Source organism: Tachysurus vachellii, chromosome 8, assembly GCF_030014155.1.
Source record: "Tachysurus vachellii isolate PV-2020 chromosome 8, HZAU_Pvac_v1, whole genome shotgun sequence".
NCBI classification, from domain to species: Eukaryota; Metazoa; Chordata; class Actinopteri; order Siluriformes; family Bagridae; genus Tachysurus; species Tachysurus vachellii.
The window spans coordinates 5356913-5383934 of NC_083467.1; the positions used below are offsets into that span (position 1 = coordinate 5356913).

At 36.6% G+C, this 27022-nt stretch overlaps 1 protein-coding gene across 1 annotated transcript in view; it reads right to left on the bottom strand.

Moving 5' to 3' along the window:
• Nucleotides 1-5070: 5070 nt before the first annotated feature.
• col6a3 (collagen, type VI, alpha 3) overlaps nt 5071-27022 on the bottom strand; it is a 48587-nt gene continuing 26635 nt past the window's right edge. The window contains 34 exon segments of the mRNA XM_060875902.1: nt 5071-5796; nt 9211-9399; nt 10392-10451; nt 10800-10985; nt 13327-13385; nt 13496-13583; nt 13678-14379; nt 14497-14599; nt 14739-15223; nt 15331-15342; nt 15466-15502; nt 15603-15635; nt 15928-15990; nt 16219-16281; nt 16393-16428; nt 16602-16652; nt 16791-16853; nt 17017-17079; nt 20059-20121; nt 20694-20756; nt 20857-20892; nt 22850-22903; nt 23179-23244; nt 23729-23791; nt 23896-23949; nt 24050-24094; nt 24185-24211; nt 24348-24419; nt 24520-24573; nt 24679-24771; nt 24928-25070; nt 25652-25730; nt 25891-26225; nt 26370-26978. Of these exon segments, the coding sequence (XP_060731885.1) occupies nt 5753-5796; nt 9211-9399; nt 10392-10451; nt 10800-10985; nt 13327-13385; nt 13496-13583; nt 13678-14379; nt 14497-14599; nt 14739-15223; nt 15331-15342; nt 15466-15502; nt 15603-15635; nt 15928-15990; nt 16219-16281; nt 16393-16428; nt 16602-16652; nt 16791-16853; nt 17017-17079; nt 20059-20121; nt 20694-20756; nt 20857-20892; nt 22850-22903; nt 23179-23244; nt 23729-23791; nt 23896-23949; nt 24050-24094; nt 24185-24211; nt 24348-24419; nt 24520-24573; nt 24679-24771; nt 24928-25070; nt 25652-25730; nt 25891-26225; nt 26370-26978 (4193 nt within the window). The 3' untranslated portion in view covers nt 5071-5752.

A 27022-nucleotide genomic window follows, 5' to 3' on the forward strand; every position in this document is an offset into this window, starting at 1 on the left:
AAAAAATTTTTGCTTTACATAAAGATGGTGTAGGCTATAAAAATCACCAAGACCCTGGCCTGTTTAGACATTAATGGCTGTGTTGAGTTATTTTTGAGGGGACAACAAATGTACACTGTTATACAAGCTGTACACTCACTACTTTACATTGTAGCACAGTGTCATTTCTTCAGTGTTGTCACATGAAAAGATATAATAAAATATTTACAAAAATGGGAGGGGTGTACTTACTTCTGTGAGATACTGTATATTAATTGTAATTTTTTTTGATTTCCAGGACAAGTTTTAACAGTAACACTTTTAACAGTTTGCTCATATTAGTCACATCATACAAAAAATTACAGTCAGTGTGCTGATGCTGCATGTTGCTTGAATATACAGAGCATCATTAAGACCCACTTTCTGAATGAATGAATGAATGTTTCCTGTACCACATCAGAAGGGAAAATGTTTCCATGTGGAAAGATGAGTCACAGGCAACATTTGCAACAGGGTAATGGGGATAAACAGAGATTGAATGAGTTTGGTTATGGAGAGAGTTAATAATCTTTTCCTGCCCTAACAGCCATGCTTGCTTGATTCTTTAATTTAGTTTCTTTGTCTTGTACTTTATATGGTACAATTGTATAAATCTCTATACTCATAGAGGTGTTTGACTTTACACATGTGGAATCACCTCCAGTTGACTCCAGCTATGTCGAATGATTTTATTTATTGTGTAAACTACTCTCTGCATTTGGTCCATGCATTGGAAATGTTTGCTACAGCGACTAAATGATTTGTGTCTCGTCTTTCTAAAAGTAAACAAAAGAAGCAGTCAGATTAACAGTAGTGAAGACATCTGCTTTATTTGGAGAGTTATATTATCATTATCACACTGTTTTTTGCTCTTTGCACATAATTTACATTACCTCATGCAACTGCTGCTACAGTATAATACTCTATTCATTCCAGTATTTCTGCACACACAATACTGATTGAACACACAGTATCTACACTGGTTAGATACGCTGTTTTTGTTTATTGTCTTTTTTATATTGTCTTTTGTGTAGTCTTGTATTTTTTGTCTTTTGCACTGTTTGCACCAGGTTGCACAGATGCACTTTATGTGGCTTTATAATAATGCACTTTATAATAATATTTTATACATTATAACAAACAAATTGGAAGATATTAGTTGGAAAAAAATATCTTTGAGGCTTAAGTTTTTCCTTGTGGCTGCATGGGTTTCCTTAGCAGATCCAAAAGAAAAGACTTTAATCGAAATGAGTACAAACATTCAGAGTGAAAATCTCTGAACATAAAGAGCTAGCTATACCATCTAAAATACCTGACCTATATATAATTTTAGAGACAATGTACTATAGAACACCATTTCTTAAGTAACACCTGGCTGTTAATTATTCTCTTAATAACATTAAAACCACATAGTATTATGCAGTTCTACCTTGTGCAAACACATTTACCTTTTAAGGTATGGACAGATCCTTTATGTCCTGTAAGGTTTTAGGTGGGGCTTCCATGTTTGCCCAGTACATGCCACAGATGCTAAATCAGATTGAGATATGGGGAATTTGGCAGCCAAGTCAACATATTAAACTCTTTGTCTTCAAACTATACATAAACAATTTTTGCACTGTGGCAGGGGACATTTTCAACAGGATAATGTTCCCTGTCACAATGCAAAAATTGTTTATGTATAGTTTGAAGACAAAGATGGTTTCCCAACAGAACATTGCCCGCATGTTGACATTTCACTGCCTCTGCCTAATTGCCTTCTTCCCATATTCTGGTGCCATCTCTTCTCCAAGTAAAGGACCTGGCCATCCACATGATGCAAAATAAAACAGAATTCATCCAACCAGACCTCCCTCATCCATGGCTCCATGGTTCAGTTCTGATGCTAATTTGGCCATTGTAAACCCTTTCTGTGTTGCATGTCAGCTTTGACTGCGCTGCATATATGAGCCCCATATGCTGTAATGCTCTTTGTGTTCATAAACCATTTCAGCAATTTGTAATACAGTAGCCTTTCTGTAGGATTTGGACCAAATAGTATTTGCTCTCCATGAACATCAATGAGCTTTTTATGCCCATTTACCTGTTGTTAAGCCACTTATGCTAGTTACTAACCAATGCATGCAGGGAACACTCCAGAAGACCCGTTGTTCTGGAGAAACTCTGACCCAACTCTTTAGCTTCACAGTTTTATCTCAGAGTTTCTCAGATCCTTCTTCTTGACCATTTTTCCTGCTTCAAACATATCAACTTGTCAAAACTGATTCACTTGCTGCCTAATACATCACATAGTATGTGTATGTGTGTGTACAGTATGTGTACACAGTATATGTAGTGTGATTGAAGAACTTGCTCTCTTGCTTCTGTTTCTGCAGGTAAATCAATGTTTTCATTACTTAATGCCAAATATGCTCTATTTATCTATACAGTATAAACAAGTTTTGTACAAAGGCTTCCAATTTTTGTTTGTTTGAAAGAAGATGCGCACTGAACCTTGAGTAAGCCACACACCGGATAAGAAAAGATTTCTGGAAATGTGGAGCTAGCATGTGAATGAAAATAAAACAAAACCACAGAATCTTTAAGGTTCTAACATTATGTGTAAATGTGTTTTTTGCACTGAATGAACAAAGAATGAACCCTACCAAAACAGCAAACTTTCCCATAATGCAGCATGTGACTGACCAATTCCCAAGTGTAAATGTTATTGAACAACGGCACAGCTTCAGCACAGCTTAAAAACTTCAGATTGATTTAACTTGTTTTTCACATGCAAACTTGGCCACAGCAGACTACACAAGGATTCTGTGTTACAGATTTCATTTTTAAATTTAATCAAGAGTGCATTCACTCAAAAAGTTGGATTCTGCATTCTCTTGAGTAGTGTGTTTTGTCTAGTTTATTCTTTTTTTTACACAAGCTGCACATCTGTGTAACTATGATATAATTTATTGCTACTTTTTTCTGCATCTTGGCTACAAAACAAGCAACATTTCCTTTAAAATGTTAAACTAAAATTTATTAAGTAAACAGTATTCTATTTCTGATTTTATTTATTTTTTAAATCCGACAAAAGCTCAACCTGTCATATAAGCTAAGATTTTTTTCTTAGTTTTGAGACACAAATATGTGAATATCGTATTTTTATCATAAAAATGGTCTAGATTAAATTAATAAGTTTGTAAAAGTTACAACAAATATAAAAGTTATAACCCTAAATAGCTGACTACAGTGTAGAGTAAGAAATGTTATAAATAAATGTAGAATGCATGAGAGAACAATCACATAGTCGATTTATTCCTTCTAAAGTCTAAAGCAGTGTAAAATGTCAGTAATCAAAATTAGATTTCTCCTCTCTCGGGAGACCATAAATAAATAAAGTACTTAAGACTTTATGGGATTTGTGAAAAGCCAAAATGACTTTGCAATGAGTCATGATTCTGTGGCCTGGAGGAAGTGGGGTGAACAGATGTTCTGCAGAAAGAAGACCATTTCAGTGCAAACATGGGAATGATTTCATGTAACTTCATTTGCCTTTTGACTATTATTATTTTTTTGGATGTCAGAAAAGCTCTACTATTAAAAATTAATTTGTACCTCTCTTTTTCTGTATTGCTGCATGTAGCTCTTACGAGCTCAGGATAATGATATCTTTTTCTGATGGAAAGCATAATCATATGATCAGAACTCAAATATTTGTGTAACTTGAAATTTAAAGCACATAAACCAAGTGGCACAGTTTCTAAAGTACCCACCAGCCTTTTTCAAGCTCAAATCCAATAAACAAAAAATCTTTTGACTTTCATGACATTTTAAATGAGATTCAGTAAACATGTAATTGAAAATAATAACCAAGAGATTTGTGCATTCCCTTTAATTTGAAAGTGAACATTTCTTCAAGTATACCTATTTAAACTAGGATCTAAATATTCTGTTCTACTTTTCTAAATTTGTTCAACTTTTGTTTATTTTATAAGTGGGTGGCACAGTTGTGCATCAGATAGGGCTGAAGCCCCACAGTTCTTGTATTACTGCACTGATTGTATTGTCTTGTTTTTTCCCACTGTTGCAAAACATACTAGTTTGCCCCTAGGTATAAGTGTGCATGCATGTTGCTCCTCTAATTCAAGGGCAGCCATAGAGAGCCATTGTTTATTTCTGCTAGAGCTGAATCTGGCATGCCCCAATGGAAGGAGACCCCAGTGCAGACTCAGGACCTGCTGGAGAGATCATATTTCACAGTTGGCTTGGGAACATCAAAAAGTGTGGGAAAACTGAGCAGCTCAGATGAGAAGTGTATTTTGTAAGAAGTTTAAGAGTAAATTAGCTTTAGATTTATAGACAGACAGTTTTTTCATGTCTTTCACACTACTGTGTCATGCTAGTACACATTTGGATATCAACAAACAAGACTATGTAGGTAGGGGATGTAGAAAATAACAATTTGCTATACTAAGCAAAAGTAAGACCTAAGCTCAGATATTATGGGCTTGGTTTGGCTCAGTGAATTGCTCCTCACAAAAGTACATCATCGCCAAATTTGGTTTATTTATTTCATATTTGCTTTATTTCTATGTGGCCAAAAGTCCATGCATACTAAAATCTTCCAAGTGAGACTTGGAAAATGTCAGTTTGAGTTAGTATAGCAAATCTCCCCAAACCTAAAAGTCATCCAGTCAGAAAAAAAATACAGAGCCATGAAGTGTGCACCATAAAAGGATATTCCACCTAAAATGAGTCACTACTTGAACAGCCCAGCTCAACACAAGCTGCGGAACAGATTTGTTCCATAGTTCTTAAACAGACCTGCAAATACACAGTAATGGCAAAAAAGCACTCTAATCTTGTCTGAGGTAAGCTGTGTCATAGATTCCTTGGCCCTTGCTTTCAACACTTAATAGGTAAATATATAAAGCTATGTCAATGTATAAAGACCTATTATAATGTATTGACTGTATGAATGTCTTGAATTTATTTATTATTATTATTATTTATTTTTTTACGTTTTTTTCTTTTTCACACAAACACACACACACCAAAAATAAGTCTTGCTTGATTAGCTCACAATCATTTTTACTTCTGTTTTGCACAATTGTTCCAGTATTTAAAAACAGTAAAGGTTTTAGCATGTGACATCTGAATTGTATTAGCCTTATAAATGGATATGATTATCTTATTATGATTTACACTGCCAAATTATTTGCAATAATCATAAATTACTGGAGTGGATTCTTTTAATGAGAACATTTTGATCTTTTATGAACAAGTGTTATTCCAACATCTGATCATAGAATGCAACCAAGCAGTGAAAGCATAATGAGGGCACTTGAAAGTACCTTTGTGAGTTAAAAACTAGACAAAAAAGGAAGTGATCCCTATAACCTTCAAAAGATATAATACGTTTCATGAAGCATTTAATACATGTTGAGAAAAAAAAAGAAATTACAAAATATTTTTTTCCTGGAATTCAGCTATTTAGACATTGTATTGCATTCTGAGAAAATGGACAAACAAACAAAGAAACAAACAAAAAATTTAGCACCACTACAAAAATATCATGCAATGACCTGTTTGGCTTGCCCCCCAACCCCCCAACCCCCCAAATGCAAAAAAAAAGAAAAGAAACAAACAAAAAAAAGACTATGGTGAAGGCTTCCTCTGGCAGAATCCAGTGCAGGCAACTTGATTTTCATTATTTCTCCTCAGAGGTGAACCTTGAATCCTCAGTGTTCATTTACGTACTCACTGCAGCAATCACAGGTGCCTGCTTAACAGCAGCTGTTGAAGGAAAAGAAAGTCATTTGCTTGCTCATGTAGTATCTTTTATACAAATATACTAAATAAAATTTTGGTAGGTACAGACAGCTTTAAAACTGAAATAATCTTTAATAATGACAACTGAACCTTTTAACTCCTGAGCGATATATATATAGTATCTCACAGAAATAAGTACACCCCTCTCATTTTTGTAAATATTTTCAAAATCTTTTCATGTGACACTGAAGAAATGACACTGTGCTACAATGTAAAGTAGTGAGTGTTCAGCTTGTATAACAGTGTACATTTGCTGTCCCCTCAAAATAACTCAACACAGCCATTAATGTCTAAACAGCTGGCCACAAAAGTGAGTACACCCCTAAGTGTAAATTTCCAAATTGCGCCCAATTAGCCATTTTCTCTCCCCGGTGTCATGTGACTCGTTAGTGTTATAAGGTCTCAGGTGTGTTAAATTTGGTGTTATCACTCTCACTCTCTCATTCTGGTCACTGGAAGTTCAACATGGCACCTCACGGCTAAGAATTTTCTGAGGATCTGAAAAAAAGAATTGCTCTACATAAACATTGTTGGTCAGCGTCATATACAGAGGTTGTGTTTGGGAAATAGACATATAAATGCTGCCAGCATTGCTGCAGAGGTTGAAGGAGTGGGGGATCAGCCTGTAAGTGCTCAGACCATACGGCATACTGCATCAAATTGGTCTGCATGGCTGTTGTCCCAGAAGGAAGCCTCTTCTAAAGATGACGCACAAGAAAGCCCGCAAACAGTTTGCTGAAGACAAGCAGACTAATGACATGGATTACTGGAACCATGTCCTGTGGTCTGATGAGACCAAGATGAACCAAATAAGTTTATTAAGTGTGTGTGGCAGCAACCAGGTGAGGAGTACAAAGACAAGTGTGTCTTGCCTACAGTCAAGCTTGGTGGTGGGAGTGTCGTGGTCTGGGGCTGCATGAGTGCTGCCAGCTCTGGAGAGTTCATTGAGGGAACCATGAATGCCAACATGTACTGTGACATACTGAAACAGAGCATGAGCCTCTCGCTTCAGAGACTGGGACGCGGGGCAGTATTCCAACATGATAACGACTCCAAACACACCTCCAAGATGACCTCTGCCTTGCTAAAGAAGCTGAGGGTAAAGGTGATGGACTGGTCAATCATGTCTCCAGACCTAAACCCTATTGAGCATCTGTGGTGCATCCTCAAACGGAAGGTGGAGGAGCACAAGGTCTTTAACATCCACCAGCTCCGTGATGTCCTCATGGAGGAGTGGAAGAGGACTCCAGTGGCAACCTGTGATGCACTGGTGAACTCCATGCAAAAGAGGGTTAAAGCAGTGCTGGAAAATAATGGTGGCCACACAAAATATTGACACTTTGGGCCCAATTTGGACATTTTCTCTTAGGGGTGTACTCACTTTTCTAGCCAGCGTTTTAGACATTAATGGCTGTGTTTTCAGTTATTTTAAAGGGACAGCAAATTTACACTGTTATACAAGCTGTACACTCACTTTACACTCACACTTTACATGACAATAAAAATATTTTGAATCTATATTATACAGAAGTAGAAGTTAAACTATTTATTTTATTACTGCTTTTGTTACACAGCCTTAGTCATAGTACAATTACCACAAAACGTTTAGTAAATTAAATTTTTTTTAATTAAAAGAGATCTTTTAAAGATTCTAAATGTAGCTCCAGAATAATTATTGAGACAAACAAGCACCCAGGTATAACAATCACACATGCACCCTAAAACAGACAACCAGAAAATTATAATGTATATGGTGTCAAAGCAAACTGCTAGTACTTCAAGTAGCATGGAAGAAGAACTCCTGCGCTACATAAAATTCTTAGTGCTGCTAGATAAGCATATATCTCCACCCTAAACAAAGATAAAAAATAATCCTTGATTTTTATTTAATAATTGGAGCAAGCCATCAGATGCATCAGCAATGACTTTATGAATTATTTCAGTGGCAAAAAATATATCAGGTAATAGAATTCAGACTATTAATTTTAAACCAGCTAATCCTGTAGATTACAATATTACTATATCAGATCAGCAGTTTCAGAATGTTTCAGTCCTCTTCTTCAAAATCATCAGCACTGCATCAAATAATATATCCCTAACCTACATATTCTAATACCAGTAGCAACTGAACCCTTTATAAAAAATAATCAATTATTTGCTTAGCATTTGCAATGTACCTAAATCTATTAAATTCAAGCAGATATCAAACCTGAGCTTGACCCCTGTCAGCTGTCTATAGGTCAATATCACACCTCCCCATAATCTCCCAGAGCCTAGAAAAGGTTATGCAGTTATGATAATACCTACATAGGAATAACATTCATGAAATGTATCAGTTAGGATTTAGGTGTCATCATAGAACAGAGAAACCACTGGTTAAAGTGATAAATGACCTATTATTGGCCTCTGATCATGGTTGTATCCTTGCTGATGTTGCAGCTTAGTGTAGCTTTTTATCATACTATTTTACTTGCTAGGCAATTGAATTAAGGGAACAGACCTCTCCTGGCTCAGGATTTATTTGGATGTTTATCAGTTTGTTATCACTTTTATCACAATGTAAACTTTACCAAAGTTAAGTGTTTCAGGTATCCTGAAAGTTTCTGTTTTAGGTCCAGTGCTTTAACCATTATATATGCTGCCTCTGGGTATTTGTTGTAAACATGGTATTACAGTAGCTTCCACTGTTCTGCTGATGACAATACAATGGACACTTCATGTCCCAGGAACCTCTTATGTCTGTGTCGCCTTCTGGCTCTTACTTTTATTAATGCTGTCATAGCTAGTCTTTCTGGAGTCTCTGCCTGCACTTTGCACACAATCTACATTGTACTTAACTATTAGGTGATCAAATACATACCTAATATTCTATGTTTCTTTCTTTCTTTGTCTGTCTGTCTGTCAGCCTGTCTGTCTCTCTTTCTCTCTTACTCTCTCTGTCATGCTGCACATGCAAATCCAAGTGTACCTGATTGTTTCTGTTCTCTACACGTGCCTGATCCATTCTATGCCCTGCTTCTGGTTGGCTTTACTAATTAGAGGCCACATACTGTTTCTGAGAATGGACCACATGGATTGCCTGAATGACTGCATTTTCTAGATTTTATTCTGAATAAAATATTTGTGAAAATATATATTGTTAAAAGTGCTATACAAATCAATACATTTATACACCCTTGTCTTCTTTTCTTAGTCATGTTGTAAGCTTTATGGGGGACTATTTTGGACAGCTTGCACTAGGTTGCACATTATGTGGCTAGGACAACTTACTTTCAGTCCTTACCGCTGCTGTTTCATTTCACTATGTACTTTGTCAGCTATATATGGTTGAAATGACAATAAAAGCCTCTTGACTCAGTTTTCAGTTGTATGTCTCACCTGCTTTTCCACATGCTATTTCACACTCCTTTTGCGTGTCAAAACGATTTTGGTTGCCACCGCAGCCTCCATACCAGAATCGTTTACAGCTCTTCTCAATGAAGTCAAAATGCCATTTTAGTACAAACTTAGCACAGGTGCCTTCCTCTTTGGGAATTTTACAGATGTCCACCACTGAAAGTTGGGGAGCTGTTTGAAGATAGCAGCAGACGAGTGAAAAATACTAATAAATGTGAATAACTAATAAGACATTCAGATAAAAATGGGCAACATACTGGGAAACAGTGTCAGGCATGTATTACTGCTGAATAACTAGGGATACTGAAAATTATATTAGGATGGCTTGGTAAACAATGTTGGATTTGTGGAACTGTACAGTATTAACTGTTTCAATGTAAACGAATATTTTATTAACAAAAAACATTTGAACAAAATAATTAAAACATTTGATGACACTACATCCCATACCCTAAAAATGTCACTCTTTGGTGAACAAGCATTATTTTTTCCAGAAGCATAAATGAGATCACGGAGAGCTTATTGTTAAGTTAGGTTAAGTTTTTGTGCATTTTCCATAGACACTAAGTGACTCAGAAAATGAGACATAGGACAACTTTAAACAAACTGCATTTAAAAACTGAAAACCCAAACTGCTAGCCGATAAAATCATACATGCCTGTAGACAAAGAGCAAACAACTTTAAAACAAACAAATTCTAATTTAAAACACAAGCTACAAACACAGGCTATCTAATATTTTAGAAACACTTCTTGAAACAAGTTTCTCCTTCTCCTTATTTTGACAAAATGAATGTGAAAGAGGTTGAAACTTGCAGCTCCTCTAGCTCACAGACATTCTAATAAATGCTACTATAGTTAGGGAACTCATTAAATTGCAAACATGTAATGACTCACATACGTGTGATACTCACATACTTCTGGATGTAGGTAGTTCTATATTAGACTAGTAAGACTCTCCAGCTGAGGAAGATTTAGCCACCTTATATGAGCATGTGTATGTATATGTGTATATATGAAGTAATGATCATCCAATTACTGTTTAAATATGCAGTGAGCTTCAAAGCAAAGGGACATCATTGCCCTTAGCCAAAATGAGGAATACGTAATATACGTTTATACATCAGTGCTTATGATGATTGGACTTAGCAGAGGTAGACTAACCTGGAGCAGGGGGGTCCTCTGATTGGATCTTGTTGACACTCAGGTGTGGCTGCTGCTCCACTATGGGAGTCAAGAAAAAACACATATTTAAATATTTTAAGTTTCACTTAATCAAAAAAGCTTTGGGAAACACCAGAAAATCTTTTTTTCTTATGTTTCAGTAGCCTTTTATATCTCTTGCATTTGCACTGGCCCATTTGAGTTGTTCAGTGTTATTTGGTAATTGTTGCGTGTAATAAAAAATGTAATAATACATTTTAATAAAACTTATGCTTATCTTATGCTGCTTTGACACAACACCAAATTCAATGATCACAGCACATTCCACTTTTAACTGTATATGCTCCAAAATCTAGGTTTCCTAGGTTGCCTCTCAATCACTTGGTTCGGTCAGGCAAAAACACATACCTGTATTGATGCAGTGTTTAAGGCATTGCGCCTCAGTCTCAAACCTATTTTCATTTCCTCCACAACCTCCATACCAGAACCGGGCACAGAATCCATTCTTTTTGTCAAAGTACCACTTAGCCTCATAGTCTTTGCATGGTAGTCCAGTGTCAAAGTCAAGTGAGCATGGGTCGGCAAACTCATTAACTAGAACATGCAAAAAATGAGGTGTTATATTATGAAAAGGAGTGTGTTAGTAATGGCAGCAGAGTTTTGCAAATGAAGAACATTTAAGAGTAAATATTAGAATAGGTAAAATGATTTGCACTTAGATTAGCTGAAATGCCTGCTATGTGATATCTTGATGTAACTTGCTATTGCTTTGAACACCTGGTGTGTGTTCAGTAATGGAGTGACATACTGTCACATACTTCCACAGGTTTGTAATATAGATTAGATTAACATATTATTATAATTCAGACTTTCTGTAATACACTGGGTTTGTCCGTCTTTTTTTTGGGTTTGACATCAGAAATGGTTCTATTAGAAAGATTCTATTAGAAAGAAAAAATGTCATCATTCATTTCCTCATACAGTATATGTAGATGTGTTAAGCAACTTAGAAAATGACACCTTTTGTTTAAATTCACCCATTTTTCTTGTGATCAAAAATATTAAAACATGTAACTGAATGGTGTTTCTTGTTGCCAAGGTGTGTCCTGTTATATAGCTTTTTAAAAAAATGTATATCTCTGTATATCTCCTCTTCCAGGTAAAGAGGCCTGTTAAAAAAGGGAAAACAATACGGAGCAGTGGGTATAGCCAATAAGCAGTGGGTATAGCCAATACAAAAATTTGAAATATCCTGAAAAAGTAATAATCCAGTGCAGTATAGAACTAACTCAGAAGTCTAAAGAGAAATGCATCCAATCTAATTGGAAGGAACTTCAACATGCAGGAAGACAACTGAGTCAAAGACTGCCCATGTCAATCACCAGAATTGATCAAACTGAACACCTACTTAAGAGTCACCTCAACTAAACAAACAACAACAAAAAGACGTCTAGTAAAGCATCACAAAAGAAAAATCTAACAGTTTGATGTTCAGGGGTTCACCAACTTAATGCTGATATTGCAAAAAAGGGATATGCAACCAAAAATGTACTTTAATTAACTTAATTTAACTTAATTTACTTCAATAAACTTAAAAACTATATGTTCTTATACTATTGCTCACCTAAATTTGGGTTGTCTGCCTTCTCAGGTGTCATATTCTAAGTTGTTTAAAACATCCTGATGGGATACCAAGAAATTTGAAATAAAAATAAATAAATAAATAAATATATATATATATATATATATATATATATATATATATATATATTTATATCATACCCGAATGTCGTCAGCATATAAGGCATACCAGAATGTTGAATGTGTGTTGATTTTCAGCTTATCTCAAAAATGCAAAACAAAATCTATCGTCTAGCTCAAGCTGTGGACATCATGCAGCAAACCCACCATCTGAAACTAATTAGACTTTTTTTGTTTTCGAGTGGGTTCTGAGAGGATATAAAGCATGCAGCCTAAAATGTAAAGATTTTTATTGGTTATTGCTGTAATATGTTAGTGGTTTAAAGCTGTAAAACTCTCAGCTTTTCTTTTGTCCAAAGTTAAATTAAAAAACAAAATAAAGAGTGGTGATAGGCTAATGTGTCATTAATCCACATGGACAATGATCTTACTGCTCTGGTATGCATAATGCCCCTAGCACAGCTGGTGGAGGTCCTGAAAAGTCCTGCGTTCAAACTTTTGAAATGAGGTGTTATAATACAATGTTAATTCTACACTAACCATGCTAATGTATTGTTATGAATTGCGAATTGCTTCTTAAGATTTTTTGGTCTGTTTCTGGCAGAATTTGATATTAAGCAAACATTCAAGAACCTATAAAACCTTTAGGCAACTATAATGAAACTGTCACTGCTACTGTTATGGATGTAACACTCTAGTGTATTACTGGGGAAAGTACTAAAAACTGAAGATTGGCCACACAAATTCAATTCAATTTTATTTTATTTATATAGTCCTTTTAACAACTATTATGATTTAGCAAATTAAATAAATAAAAACCTTTCTTGGGGAGAAAGTAAGCATATTCTTAGCTGAGACCAAAGTGGCTACTGGGCATAATGAAAAGCACATTATTATATATATAAAAAAAATTCCAATAACCTAAATAAACCACAGATAACTGTGGCTAATGAAACGTGTGAATGCATAAGGATGAGGAGCAATTTTCTCTGTAATTTTCTTTGAATATTTCTCTGTATAAAAAAACAGTTCAGTTTATCAATTTTTCAGCTTTCTAGGAACACTTTCTAGGTTTTTTTTTTTGTTAATCAGTAGTTTATCTTTCTCTAGATGCAGGCCTTGTTAGCAGTGACATATAGGCTATTTATTATTAAGCTATAGTTCAAATGTAATATTATATATCCATTATTACATGACCAGCAGTAACTAAACATTCATTTAAAAATGGCCAAACCTTTAAGCTTTTGTTCCTTATCTTTCTTCAGTTCCTGCTCATTGTATGTATCGTTGGTCCTAAAATAAAACATGTTATAAAAGTAGAAAATATGGATTAATAACCTATAATCCTGAAAATTATTGATAGGAGGAATTATGCAATTAAAGAGAAATGTCAGAAGGCTTACATGTAAATGTTTTGTGACCTGTCTGGTTCGTCACCTTGGTACCCCTGGCAGTGCTTTGAGACTTCAGCAGATATGTAGGCATCCTTCACTGATGTGTGATACAAAAATATAAAGAAAATAATAATGAAACATCATGTGACTACTGATTAATTCATACACTTGTGTTAAGGAGTTATACTTACAACTAAGGTACTCTGGCAATAGTTGAGCAAACCTCTGAAGGTGGTCATCATAGAAGCCTTCAGGTCCATCTACACTCTTGTAGAATACATCTGAAGGCTCACTAGCCACCTGGGCCAGGATACGAGCATCTTCAGCATTGAGCTGCTTACCCACACCTATCACCACAATGAAATATCCTTTGCATTTGACATCAATGGCAGCCTTTAGCAGCTTCTCCTTATTCTCTTCCACTGACCCAGTCACAAACAGAATGAGCACCTTCAGTTGGCGTGGATGTGGTGCTTTCTCAAACACATGCTCCACTGTACTCTCCAGAGCTGCTGCCAGAGCACGGCCCCCTTCTAATTGCTGCACCTTGTCCAGTAAAAAGCTCTGGATATTGTAAACTGAATTGTGGTCTGTCAGGCCAAATGCCATGCTAATAGGAATACTGCTATCATTGTACAAATACTTATATGGGCAATGCTGAACCAGTGCAACTCTAGCATGATGGGAGCTTGTCGCTGGTTCCATTGTGATCTCCAACTGATTAATCATGTGAGCAATATACCGCTTCATTTCTGTAAACACAGTCGGCCATGTGCTTTCAGAGCTATCAATGATGAAAGCCATATCAACATCTAAGTCTGTGGTGGAGGACCTTTTTTCTCTAGTGCTCAGGGAAGGCTTGTAATCACACAGCTGATTAGGAGTGCAGACATCTGAAAAAAAACCAACAAAACAAAACAAAACAAGTTTTCCATCATATTTCCCTGCTTTTGAGCTACTGTATATATGAATCATGTATATAATGGTGTATGTATATGACATGGTTTTACCTAGGCAGATGTGACAGTCAAGTATTTCCTTGATAACAGTGTTGAAATTTGCTCTTCCTGGAGAGGGCAGGTCCTTGAAATGGGCTAATATAGTGTTATTTACCTGAAAGAGTGAAGGTGAAATTAAAGCTTAGGCAGTCTTCAAGTATTCTGCAAGTAAGCTTAATGATATCTTGTCTAGCTATTCACTGTAATTTGTTTTAAACAGATTTATTAAATTTGTCTTATTCTACTGCCCCCACCTGCAGGACCTTCCTTGGCGGACGAGGCATGAGGAAGACAGCGGTGATTCCAGCATCATAGAGTCGCAAAGCAGCATTGGTGAACTCCGTTGTGACATCCACAGGGTCATTCACAAGGAATACAGCCGCTTTGCGTACCATGAAGCCACTGCGCACCCTCTTAAAGGTGTTTCGGGCCAAAAAGTTCATGGCTGTTTCCAAATTGCGCTTTTTATTGGTCCTCAGAGTCTGCAAGCCTTGCACTCGTTCAGACAATGCATGTTTTTTCAATGCATCAGAAAAGCGTATGTCAGTGGTTATCTCACTGTTGTAGAGTGTCAGGGCCACTCGAGCTCCTCGTGGACAGTTGCTCTCAGTGATGGTAATGTTATTCACCAGATGGAGTATAATGTTCTTCATACTGTCAAAATTATCCTTTGATACACCTGTCGATACATCCAGGGCAAAGGCCAGCTCGGTAGGATACAGAGGACATTCCTGGGCACCTGAAGAACAGATAGTGACATTGTTTAAGCATTTTCAACTTACAAAATAAATAAGTTGCTGTTTATATTTAATAAAATATATAAAAATAAAATAAAATTGCACTTACCATAACAGCATGCTAAAAGAGAAAATAACAAAAAACATCAATAAGGTACAACCAGATAATTGCATTCAGTACAGTTATTATTCTATTACAACAACAAAACACCTATTGAATGTCATACTGCAAACTAATACATACGGCAGTTCTCTCTGATTTTCTTGACCAGGGCACAAGTCTATAAAAACAGGATAATGTAGGTAAGCACAGAATTCCCAATGTAATTCCCATTTTTTCCCCAACGTAAACAATGATTTGTCACAATAACATGCCCTTACTGATACTCCTGGTCCTCTGGGTCCCTTTGGTCCCTGTGCGAACAAAAAACAAGTTAACATATCTGAAGAAACTCATCACCTGTACTGGGGCTGTTTAAATGCCAACTGGCCATTAATGCACTGGTCAAAGACCAAAATATTTTTATTGTCTTTCATTGCACATTATTTTTATTTGTATTTTTCCTCTGACACATTCTCAACATGAATTTAACTACTGTCTTATGTCCTAAACTACTTTAGATTAGGACATATGAACATGCTTACTGATAAAATATTTCATTGATGTATATATTTCACCTGATTTGGAACAATGTTATGTACTTACATAAGGTCCAGGATAGCCGATCTCTCCCTTCTGTCCAGCCTCACCAGCACCACCTGCAACACCCTAGAAAATAAATTCACAATCATTTACATATACAACATGGATTTATATAGAAGTAGATAGTAACTTCATTTTAAACTTTAAACATTAAATAAATATTTGTTCTATTCTGTTTCTATACTTATGTAACGCTGTTTTGAGACAACGTGAATTACTAAAAGTGCTATACAGATTAATTGAATTTAACTGAATATAAAAATATATAAAATCAGCAGTAGACATGGAGCTCACTCTCTGGCCACTGTTTCCTTTGGGACCAGGTCCCCCCTTGGCTCCAGGATCACCAGCAGCTCCCTATGAAAATAAAAGGAAAAATCATCGGTTTATAGTCTTTGTAATTTTTTTGTCAGCGTTAGGAGCAATGCAAAACATATTTATAACTTTATTGCAATGACCCACTCTTACCTTTAGACCTGGATATCCAGGGAAACCTTCATCACCCTGCAAAAAGAATTTTTAACATTTTATAATTAATCATTATTTTAATTTTCATTATATGATTTACAGTTTTTGATACACTTACAAACACAAAACATTTCTCAGATAAATATTACACAGTCAACTCAAGACTCAGCTTTGTGTTGCAGAAAACCTTATACACAGACAAAACGCACCTTTCTTCCCTTAGGTCCAGGTATTCCAATGCCATCTCGTCCATCATCTCCCTGTTAAGAGACATTTAACTTTAGACACTGTGCTCAACATCATACAAATCTTTCACAATTAGTGTACAACTAGTGCATACCATTTTACAGTGCATACCATTTCTTTTTAAAAAGAAACTTGAGGCATGTTGGACTTACAGGTTCTCCTCGGGGGCCAAACGATCCTGTAGAACCCTTAGGTCCTGGGTCTCCAGGTTCACCCTGAAATGAGTTACAGAGCAGGGTTGCTCAATCAAGTATAAAATTATAATTTTCAGACAGCTTTCTATAACAAACATTTTATTAGTTTAGCTAGAATCATATATGATCAATCAGGAATCTAATGACCATCACTACATTTCACATTTTCAGCTATATGACATACCTTCCGACCAACAACACCTCGTCTGCCCTTTTCACCAGGTGGTCCTGGGGCTCCTCCAGGACCCTACAGACATTTGAATTGAATTGAATTGAATTGAATGCCTTTATTGTCATCATATTACGCATACAACGAAATTAGGAGCGCTACTCCTGATTGGTGTAAGAAAAACAGACATATAATCACAGACAATCACAATACACTTTTACACATATATACACCAAGTGAAATTCACATTAAATAGTCTGAATAAATTGACCATTGAGTAAAGTGACCATTGATAGTAATAATAAAGTGCCTCTTTTGTAAAGTGACCATATATAAGAATAGCAGCAGCTTAGACAGAAGAGATTTTAAGTGAAATAAGTGACTGTGAATAACAGAATAGCATGGTTGGAATGGTATTGAGATTAGTGCATTGAGTTTACAGTCCTGATAGCAACTGGGAAACTGATAGAAACTGTTCTGTAAGCGGGCGGTTTTTGCTCTTAACGATCTGTACCACCTGCCTGAGGGCAGATGATTAAACAGGTGGTGTCCTGGGTGGGATGTGTCCTTTATGATGTTTTTGGCCCTAGAGAGATAATGGGAGTGAGCGATGCTTTCCAGGGAGGGTAGTGGACAGCTAGTGATTTTTTGGGCTGTGTTTACTATTTTCTGAAGGGCTTTCTTGTCTGCTGCAGTGCAGCTGGAGTACCACACCGAAATGCACTACACTAACACACTCTTTATGGTAGAGTGGTAAAAGGACACCAGCAGCTTACTCTCTAGGTTGTTCTTCCTGAGCACTCTGAGGAAGTGCAGCTGTTGTTGTGCCTTTTTGATGGTTGCTAAGGTGTTAGTAGACCAAGACATGTTGTTAGATATGTGTACTCCTAGGAATTTGAAGGTATTTACCCTTTCGACATATTCCCCATTGATGTAAAATGGGGCTGGTTCAGTGTGACGCCTCCTGAAGTCCTTTTGTCTTAGAGATGTTCAGGGACAAGTTATTTACAGAGCACCACTCCTCTAATTTTCAGACTTCATCTCTGTAGGCTGATTCTTCATCTCCTGAGATGAGTCCAATCACTCTGGTATCGTCTGCAAATTTGATGATGGCGTTGGTGGGATGAGTGGGAGTACAGTCATATGTACTGTATACAGGTAGTAGAGTAGAGGGCTCAATACACAGCCTTGTGGAGAGCCAGTGCTGAGCGTGATGGTAGGGGAGAGGTGGGAGCAGAGCTTAACAGTTTGTGGGCGGTTTGTGAGGAAGTCCTTTATCCATATGCAGATGGAGGGGGAAAGGCCGAGTGCAGATAATTTATTGATTAGAATGTCTGGGATGATTGTGTTAAATGCTGAACTGTAATCTATGGAGAGCATTCTTGCATAGGTCCCTTGCCATTCAAGGTGGTTGATTGCAGTGTGAAGGGCTATGGAGATGGCATCATCTGTGGACCTATTTGCTCTGTAAGCAAACTGGTGTGGGTCAAGTGTGGGAGGAACCCTTTTTTTGATGTGCTGGGAAACCAATCTCTCAAAGCACTTCATGATTACTGGTGTTAGTGAAATTGGTCTGTAATAATTTAAGCTGCTGATGACTGCTTTTTTACGAACAGGAATGATTGTGGCAATGAATGAATGGATGAACAGGTGTAAAAACTGTTTTCATACAGTGAGGATTTTACGCCTTCATCAGGGGAGTCGGCCTAGTGAGGATTTGTTGGAGGAATTCTGTGAACTCTGTTGTAAGGTAAAATTTATTACCTCTGCTCTCAAGGACATTTTCCGATATGGTTTATTGAGTCAAATTTCACAGTTAATGCCATTATGTACCCCACACTAGACTCTAGAACAATACATAGACTTTGCTTTGAGGTTAAGTGGATCTACTTTCAGTGTGGGTGTTGCAGATAAGGAACAAGGCGCTAATGCAAAGCCTGCTCACATCATGCCTGCCACACCAAAGCCTGCTCACGTCATGCCTGCCATGCCAAAGCTTGCTCATGTCGTGCCTGCTCATACTGTGCCTGCCACGCCAGTTACTTCTCATGTTGTGCCTGCCACACCAGTGCCTGCTCACATTGTGCCTGCCATGTCAGTGCCTTCTCACGTTGTGCCTGCCACGCCAGTGCCTGCTCACGTCGTGTCTACCATGTCAGTGGCTGCTTACAACATGGCCGCCACTCCTGAGCCTCCCTACAAAATGGCTGCCATGCCAGAGCATTCAGCCAAGATGGCTGCCACAGCAGAGCCTTCTCGTGTCCCAAGATGTGACCATGGAGGTTGTTCCTGAGCCTCACGCCTGCCACGATGTGACCACTAAGATCGTTTTGGATTTTCCTGTCTGTCACGATGTGACCATGGAGGTCGTTCATGGACTTTTTGCACTGCCTTGGTCATCTGTTCATGCATTGCTCCATGGCTCAGGTCCTCCAGCACTCCACAGTCTAGATCCACAATTACACCAGGACCTTCTGCTTCACTGCTTAGGTATGCAAATGCTTCATGGAGCAGGTGCTCCACAGACTAGATCCACAATTGCACAAGGACCTTCTGCTCCACTGCCCAGGCCCCCCATTGTGTCATGACCCACTGCTCCATGGTCCAGGCCCACCACAGTTCCATATAGCAGTTCTTCTACTATTATTATTATTATTATTATTATTATTATTATTATTATTATTATTATTATTGTTGTTGTTGTTGTTGTTGTTGTTGTTGTTGAGTTTGAGAAACAAACAATTTGTAAAAGCACAAAAACATTCCCATCTGGTATTACCCAAAAGAGAATCCAATATTAAGTCCTCACAAGGTTTCGTTAACATTATTTCAGGGTATCTCACCTTGCTCAGTAGGTATTATTTGGCTCTTTAAAGCTACTTTGTGACAAAAGACTACACTCAGTAATATTAAATTAAACTATACATTTCTAGTATGCTGACCTTTGGTAGCATAATTAAATTATATTGACATTCATTGCATTGTTGTCTACTACACTTATATTTGATGGCAAAAAATGGATATATAAAATATGCAGTATGCATGTCAGGCACTTACTCTTGGTCCTGGATTACCATCCTCTCCCCTGAGTCCTGGGGTTCCAACCGGTCCACTGGAACCCTGCCATAAAGATAAAAACACACATATATGTCTTATTCTGGTCATTACTGTAAACTTCTAAGATGTTTTGTACATCACTACTGAAGATTCTTGCCACTAGAAAGAAGAAATCCCCGCACACCTGTTCCTCATGTGTTCATTGTACTGTCTATTTACTGCCTGGAATACTTGTCTTCTGTTGTTGTCTTATGTCGTCTCGTGTCCGGTCTGGTATTGTCTGTGTCCCTGTTTCATGTTTTTTAGTTAATAAGTCCTGTTAAATTTTACGCTATCCTGCAGTTGGGTCTGTTTTTATCCCCGGGTCCCTGACAGAAGAATTCCGCCACATGGTGGCGGAATTCATGTCATGTCAAGAATTCATGTCAGCCATAACGCAGCCTCAGGTTCCTTGAAAGGGAACAATACGTTCTCATTCTTACATCTTAATTTATCTCAAACACTGTAAAAAGCATTTTTCACTGTAAATGAGATAATAAATATCTGAAGTCATAGAAAACCAGAGAACCAGAAGGAAACCCAAGTGGGCGTTGGAAGAACCTGCAACACAGCTGAAGTAGCAAACAGAAACTTACTCTCTGCCCTCCAATTCCCTGCTCTCCTGCAACACCATCTGCCCCAGGTTTTCCAACAGGACCCTAAAGGAAGGAAATGTGTCATTGTAAAAGTGTAGAAGCTTTTCACCATAATAAATGATAAAAGCAAAAAAAACCCAAACATTTTCTTAAATTTACTCACAGCTTGTCCAGGTGGACCTCTTCTACCATTAGTACCCTGAAAAATGAAAGTACAATAGCACATTAATTGTCTTTTGATTTATTTAGAACATATTTAATTCCTTTCAGTTCTTAGAAGAAAGAAGGGCAGTAAAAAGGAGACATATAGAGAATGAAAAACTAGTTGGGAGAAAAGCATAAATATATATGGCAGGTGGGGGTGTGGTTTAGCCTACAGTGGGAGTGGTGGGAATGAGTAATTAATATGGCACTCCTGGCTTATATGTATATATCTGTTTTTTAAATTTGAGTCAACAAATATAATTAACTAATAACTAATAATGTATACATCTCGTACCAGAAAAGACCCAGAGTATGCAAAATATGAGCAAAGAAAGAGAAATCAAGGATACTATGATAGTGTGAAGTGATACTGTGATATTCTTGTGTGATAAGTAATCACATGAAAAAACCATTATCATAACTTTAGGCAAAGAGATTCACGAGAGATTTGTAGTTTCAGCAATGGTGTCCATGTTTTGAACACAGACAGTGGAAGAATTCTGCGGCCACTGCTCTCACATACAATGTTGTCTCTTGGAACTTTGACATTGAGACAAATCTGTTGAATACTAGGCAACACTTGGAGGAGAAGTACCAATAATGACTATTATATGCATTTAAAGCATATTTAAATAATATTTGTTTTTCAACCTACCTAAGTTCTCCCACAGCAACCCATTCCCATGTCCTGGCTTCTGGTAACTGCCTGCATTTAAAAAATTAACCAGCACCCTCTTACCTCAAAGCACTTATCACACCCTTTACTGCATAATGCTCCCTCAGATATTCTATCACTGCATGTCTTCAAGGAAATCATCACCTAGATGCCTGAACAGCTGAGTCACTGCCTGTCATAAAACAATATGTAAAGGCCTACCTCTTCTTGAAACACTTAAATTAGCACTATTGTATGTGCTTTTGCTATATTTCCTTCAAACTGGGTTTTAGACTAGTGGTATTCTTAGTCTGTGATCTATAGAACCATTATTGATGTTATTCATTGATAGAGACTTTAAAAGCAAATTTTAAATATAAATGACCAACAGGTGGTTCCACTATAAAGAAAATGTTTGTACAGCCCCATGGCATGGTCCTGAAGATACCGACCAAGTTTTGTGTCAGTGCTGAGATACAGCCTTGCATCCTGGTGGCTATGCTGTCAGATTTGTTAGCCCATTACAAGAAAACAATTTAGAGCACTCAATATTTTGATAAGTTTTGTATATGTAGATCTGAAGATGATGTATGGCAAATTCTGTGCTGACTGAAAATAATTTGCAGGCGGAGTACTAACAAAAATTACTCCTGTTTATTTAGATTTAGCCAAGTTGACAGGAAACACAGTTGAATTTTATATGCTGGTGTGTGTTCACTTCAGTATACGCTAGAGAATTATAGCACAAAAACATAAATTTAGCACTCATTCTTCAAACAATACCAGGAAAACAGTGAAAGTTGATATAGTTCTTGACGTCTTGAAACATCTTGGATACATTAAGGGTGTGATTCTGAAGATACTTCTGAAGGATTGATTAAAGTATTCATCCTCATATACTGTTTTAAATATGCCAATCAGACAGGATAATGGTTAACAAAATCAAAATGTGTTTGGTAAGTTTTGTTCGGACATGATGTGAGCCAAATTCCGTGAAGATCAGCAAATCTGTACTTAAACATGTGCCAGATTTGGTGATGATTGGACCAGATTTATAGCAGTTGTGAAAACTTATAACTTAACAAATTATGACCACAAACATACTTATAAATTAGGCCCAAATTTGAGCTGATGGTGACACTAGAGCATTGGCAGTACATCTCACAAATTTGGTCAAAATGCTTTTGGCCCACTAATAATATAAAAACAATAAAGAATACAGAGAATATGAAGAAGAAAAAGAAGAAGAAGAAATAACAAAACAATGAAAACTTTAGAATCAAATTGAGAAACATACCCTTCTCCCTGCTCCTCCTGCACCTCCTTGCTTACCATCTTCTCCAGGCTCACCCTATCAAAACAAAATGGTGATCAATATTTAAGCAATTAAAACTGTAAAGTTATTTTGCACTTTAAACGTTCTCTTGTGCAGATATAAGTGTAATATAGAACTTAAATCTCTCCATAATGACAAATCCCTGAATATTCCCCAATTTTGATTTGTAGTTTTGTAATTTTGTAATAGATTTGCAAGCAATACATATTGAGTAAATAAGTACAAGTATGTATGGGGATGTATTTGTGTACAGATTACACAATTTGCATGTAAGCAATAAGAGATTTTACCGGGGGTCCAGCATCGCCTGGATCTCCTTTGGGTCCTCTTTGGCTATTGTCCTTTCCTGCAATGCCCTAATTAACACACGCACGCACGCACACACACACACACACACACACACATATAAATTCTAACTATTTATACAAACATACATATATATATATATATATATATATATATATATATATATATATATATATATATATATATATATATATATATGTACGTATGTATAAATACAGTAGTTCGAATTTATTTGATTCTATTCCTTTTTAAACTGAATGCTTAAAATATTTGGGTATAAAACACCATTCATTATTTAATGATTAAAAAGAATGTAAATTGCATTGCACACTTTAATTAACTGTCTCATTTAAATGTCTGATTCAAACGAAATTTGTATACTGAAATTTATGTTATTTTTGGGGAGGAATGGGAAAAAAACATTAAACATTAAAGTGCCATTTGTACTGTGTACTCAGTACTTTATGTTATTATATATTAGATTGGTGCTTTATATCTTATAGACGGGGAATAAAAATATTACATCCTACTTACAGGATCTCCACGGATGCCAGTCTGACCAAAATCGCCTGCCTGCCCTTTGGCACCTTTAGGTCCCTAGATACACAATGGTTGTGAAATAGAAGACCAGTTTTATACTTTTTATATGTTACAGATTAATAAGTCATTATGACAAAACAAATTAAATTAAATGAAAATACCCTTTGTCCAGTGTTGCCTCTGTCACCTGGTGGTCCAACAGCTCCACTTGTGCCCTAAACGTTTATATAATTTAATAAATGCAAGCAAACATTAATACCAATGCAATAGATAGCCTTGTAACAATGTTATGTTATAATCTTATATCTTTCATACCTCTTCTCCATTGATGCCATCTAAACCAATCTCTCCAATTTCTCCCTGGGATAATTAGACATTGAATAATGTACATATCATCTATATACAATAGGACATAATTATATTTATCTCTTCTTGAAACAACTTCCTTACCTTTTCACCATTATATCCATGTGCACCCTGAAAGACAAAAAAAAAAAAAACCTTCTTAACATGCTAGGTCTTACAAATGGGTCACATGTTTCATATGTTTTTTACTCTATTGTAATACCAACTAGACAGTTGTGACAAAAAAAAAAAATCACAATTAGCACACCTTTGCACCTCTTGGACCTGGACATCCTTGAAAACCTTGAGTTCCATTAACACCTGGGGGGCCTCTTTCTCCCTGGATGATGATGTTTTGACAAAAATATACTAATAAATAATCATGCAAACATTTACATGGTTATAAAAATGGTTGAAGCATCAACGTTATTTCTACACACCGGTCCACCTTCATCACCAGGATGTCCTCTGTAGCCCTGATTTCCAGGTGGTCCCTTATATGACAAAAACCCACAAACATAACTGACATAAATAAATATGTTAACAAATAAGAGAGTTTAAACCATTTCAGATATGAACTGTCATTCTAACAAAATAACCTTTTGTCCAATAAGACCAACAGGTCCTCTGTAACCTCTCTGGCCAGTGCACTTGCATGGGACTGAACAACACTCCATTTCAGCAATATTGTCCTACACAAAATAGGAAATGTATATTTAGATGTGGTCTCTATAGGACTAGAAAATGGTTTGACACATAAATAAACTTAGACTAGACTTAGACTATCTCCAAAATGCAATTGAGACTCATTTTTACTTTGGTTAATAGACGTTTTTAATTAGACATACCAGTTCCTCTAGCAGTTCATAGTCCAAGTCCATCAGATTCACACGCAGAGGTTTGGATCTAAAACCCCGCCCAAATTCCAGTAACACTGCATTCTCAAATTGTGGTACCCTCTCCAGTGCAACCAGGATGAAAGCATTGACTCCTAAAGTATATAAAAATTGTACATAGCTGATGAAGAATATGCTATTTACCACACACACACACACACACACACACACACACACAAACACAAAGAATACACTGTCGGTAATACACTATTTACACACACACAAACTGTTAATGTACTCTACTACTATTACTTTAACTACTACTAACAATTGTAATATTAACTAATAATAATCTATGGATTTAAATAAATAAATAAACATATTTACTGAATTTCATTATCGTTCATTAAGGATATAAATCTACATCTGGATTTTAGAAAAATGGTTTGTGACCATGTCACCTGTTTTATTAAAAACTGTTTACAAATTGTAATTGATGTACATTTTACATTGTTTGTGGGTGATCTAATAAAAACACCAATTTCCTGGGTGATGGGAGAGTAATACACTTTTTTTAGTAGGCTATGTAGGCTATGATGTCCTGAAATTTATTTTAATTTATGCCCTAATTTCTCAGTGGAGTTTGAGAAACGTTATTCTGTTCTATATGGGACTCAACAAATCATGATAGAGGCTTTAGTTTGTTTTCATACGCTATAATTTTAGTTGTTCTTACCTGTAGAATGCATCTGCTCAACTCTCTCTTTCATTACATTATATTGGGCATCCAAACCATCAGTGAGGTGAATTACAACCTTAATGTACATATTGTGAAAGAAAAGCACATTTACATCAATTATCATTATGCTTTCCCAAGCCCGTATTGCAGTGTATTTACTTTAATAATATTTGCTTTAAAAACAAATTGAGAGCATAAAGCAATTACATTCAAAGTTATTTTCAGAGCATGTGTACCTTAACTCTGTCTGAAGGACGATTCTTGAACCGTGCACCATATACTTCAATGGTTTTGCCATTCAATAAGAAGGGTCCGCGGCTTTGCAGAGACCTGAAGGACTCAATAAGCTTGGTGTGGCTATCGGTAAAGTCCAGATGAACAGGCTCCAGTGCACTGTCCAATGCTGTTATTCCCACCTGAACTGATGGAACCTGACCAGAAGAGCAACTAATAGGCTGCATTTGTGTTATTCGCTGCAGAATGGCAGCCATCTTGGACTCCAATGATCTCTGAGTTACAAAGATGTTCTGAGCAGACACATCGAAGCCAACAAGAACATCCATGCTGCAAGCTAACATTGTTGGAAACAAAATTATTTTTAGCATATTTATATTATTAATAGTACTAATTTATAGTATTAATTTATGAACAAATTATTGTTAAAGTTTCAAATAACTGTAAATAGAGGGTGTGGAAAATGTTATTTATGTCTTACCCTTTATTGCATCTTTGCTTACTGTACAGAGTTTTCCCATGACATCATCTATAAGTGTGTCTAAAATCCGCTCATTCAGCTCAGAAAGTTCTTGGAATGTACTGGCCCGGGCCACGGTGGTGGACTCACTGCCCAAGTAATTGAGCTCTTCCTCAATGTCTCCCACACCAATGGCATAGATTCGTACACCTGTATTTTTAAGTGCCAGTGCTGCTGATTTACCATCATCTTGTGAACGTCCACCTGTCACCAACATTAGGATCTGCGGGACTCCCTCGTCCTTCCGACTACCTCTCTCTTTCACAAAGTGTGTTTGCTGAACATGCCTAATGGCATTGCCTGTATTAATTTTCCAACCACCCTTGTATTCAGTTTTACTGATAGCATCCAAAATATCATCCTTGTTTTTATATGTATTAAAGTAGAATTCATCTGTGATATCTGTTGCATAGTGTGCCAGACCGATCTGAAGGTTGTCACTGTCTGTGACAAAGAGATCAATAAGCTCTCTGATAAACTCCATGGTCACTTTGAAATTGCTCTTCCCAAGGTTTATTGAACCATCAACCAAAAAAACAATATCAGCAGTCTTAGGCTTTGGACCAGAAGCTAGGGAAAGACGTAAAAGGAAGTGTTATAAGTATAAAATATCT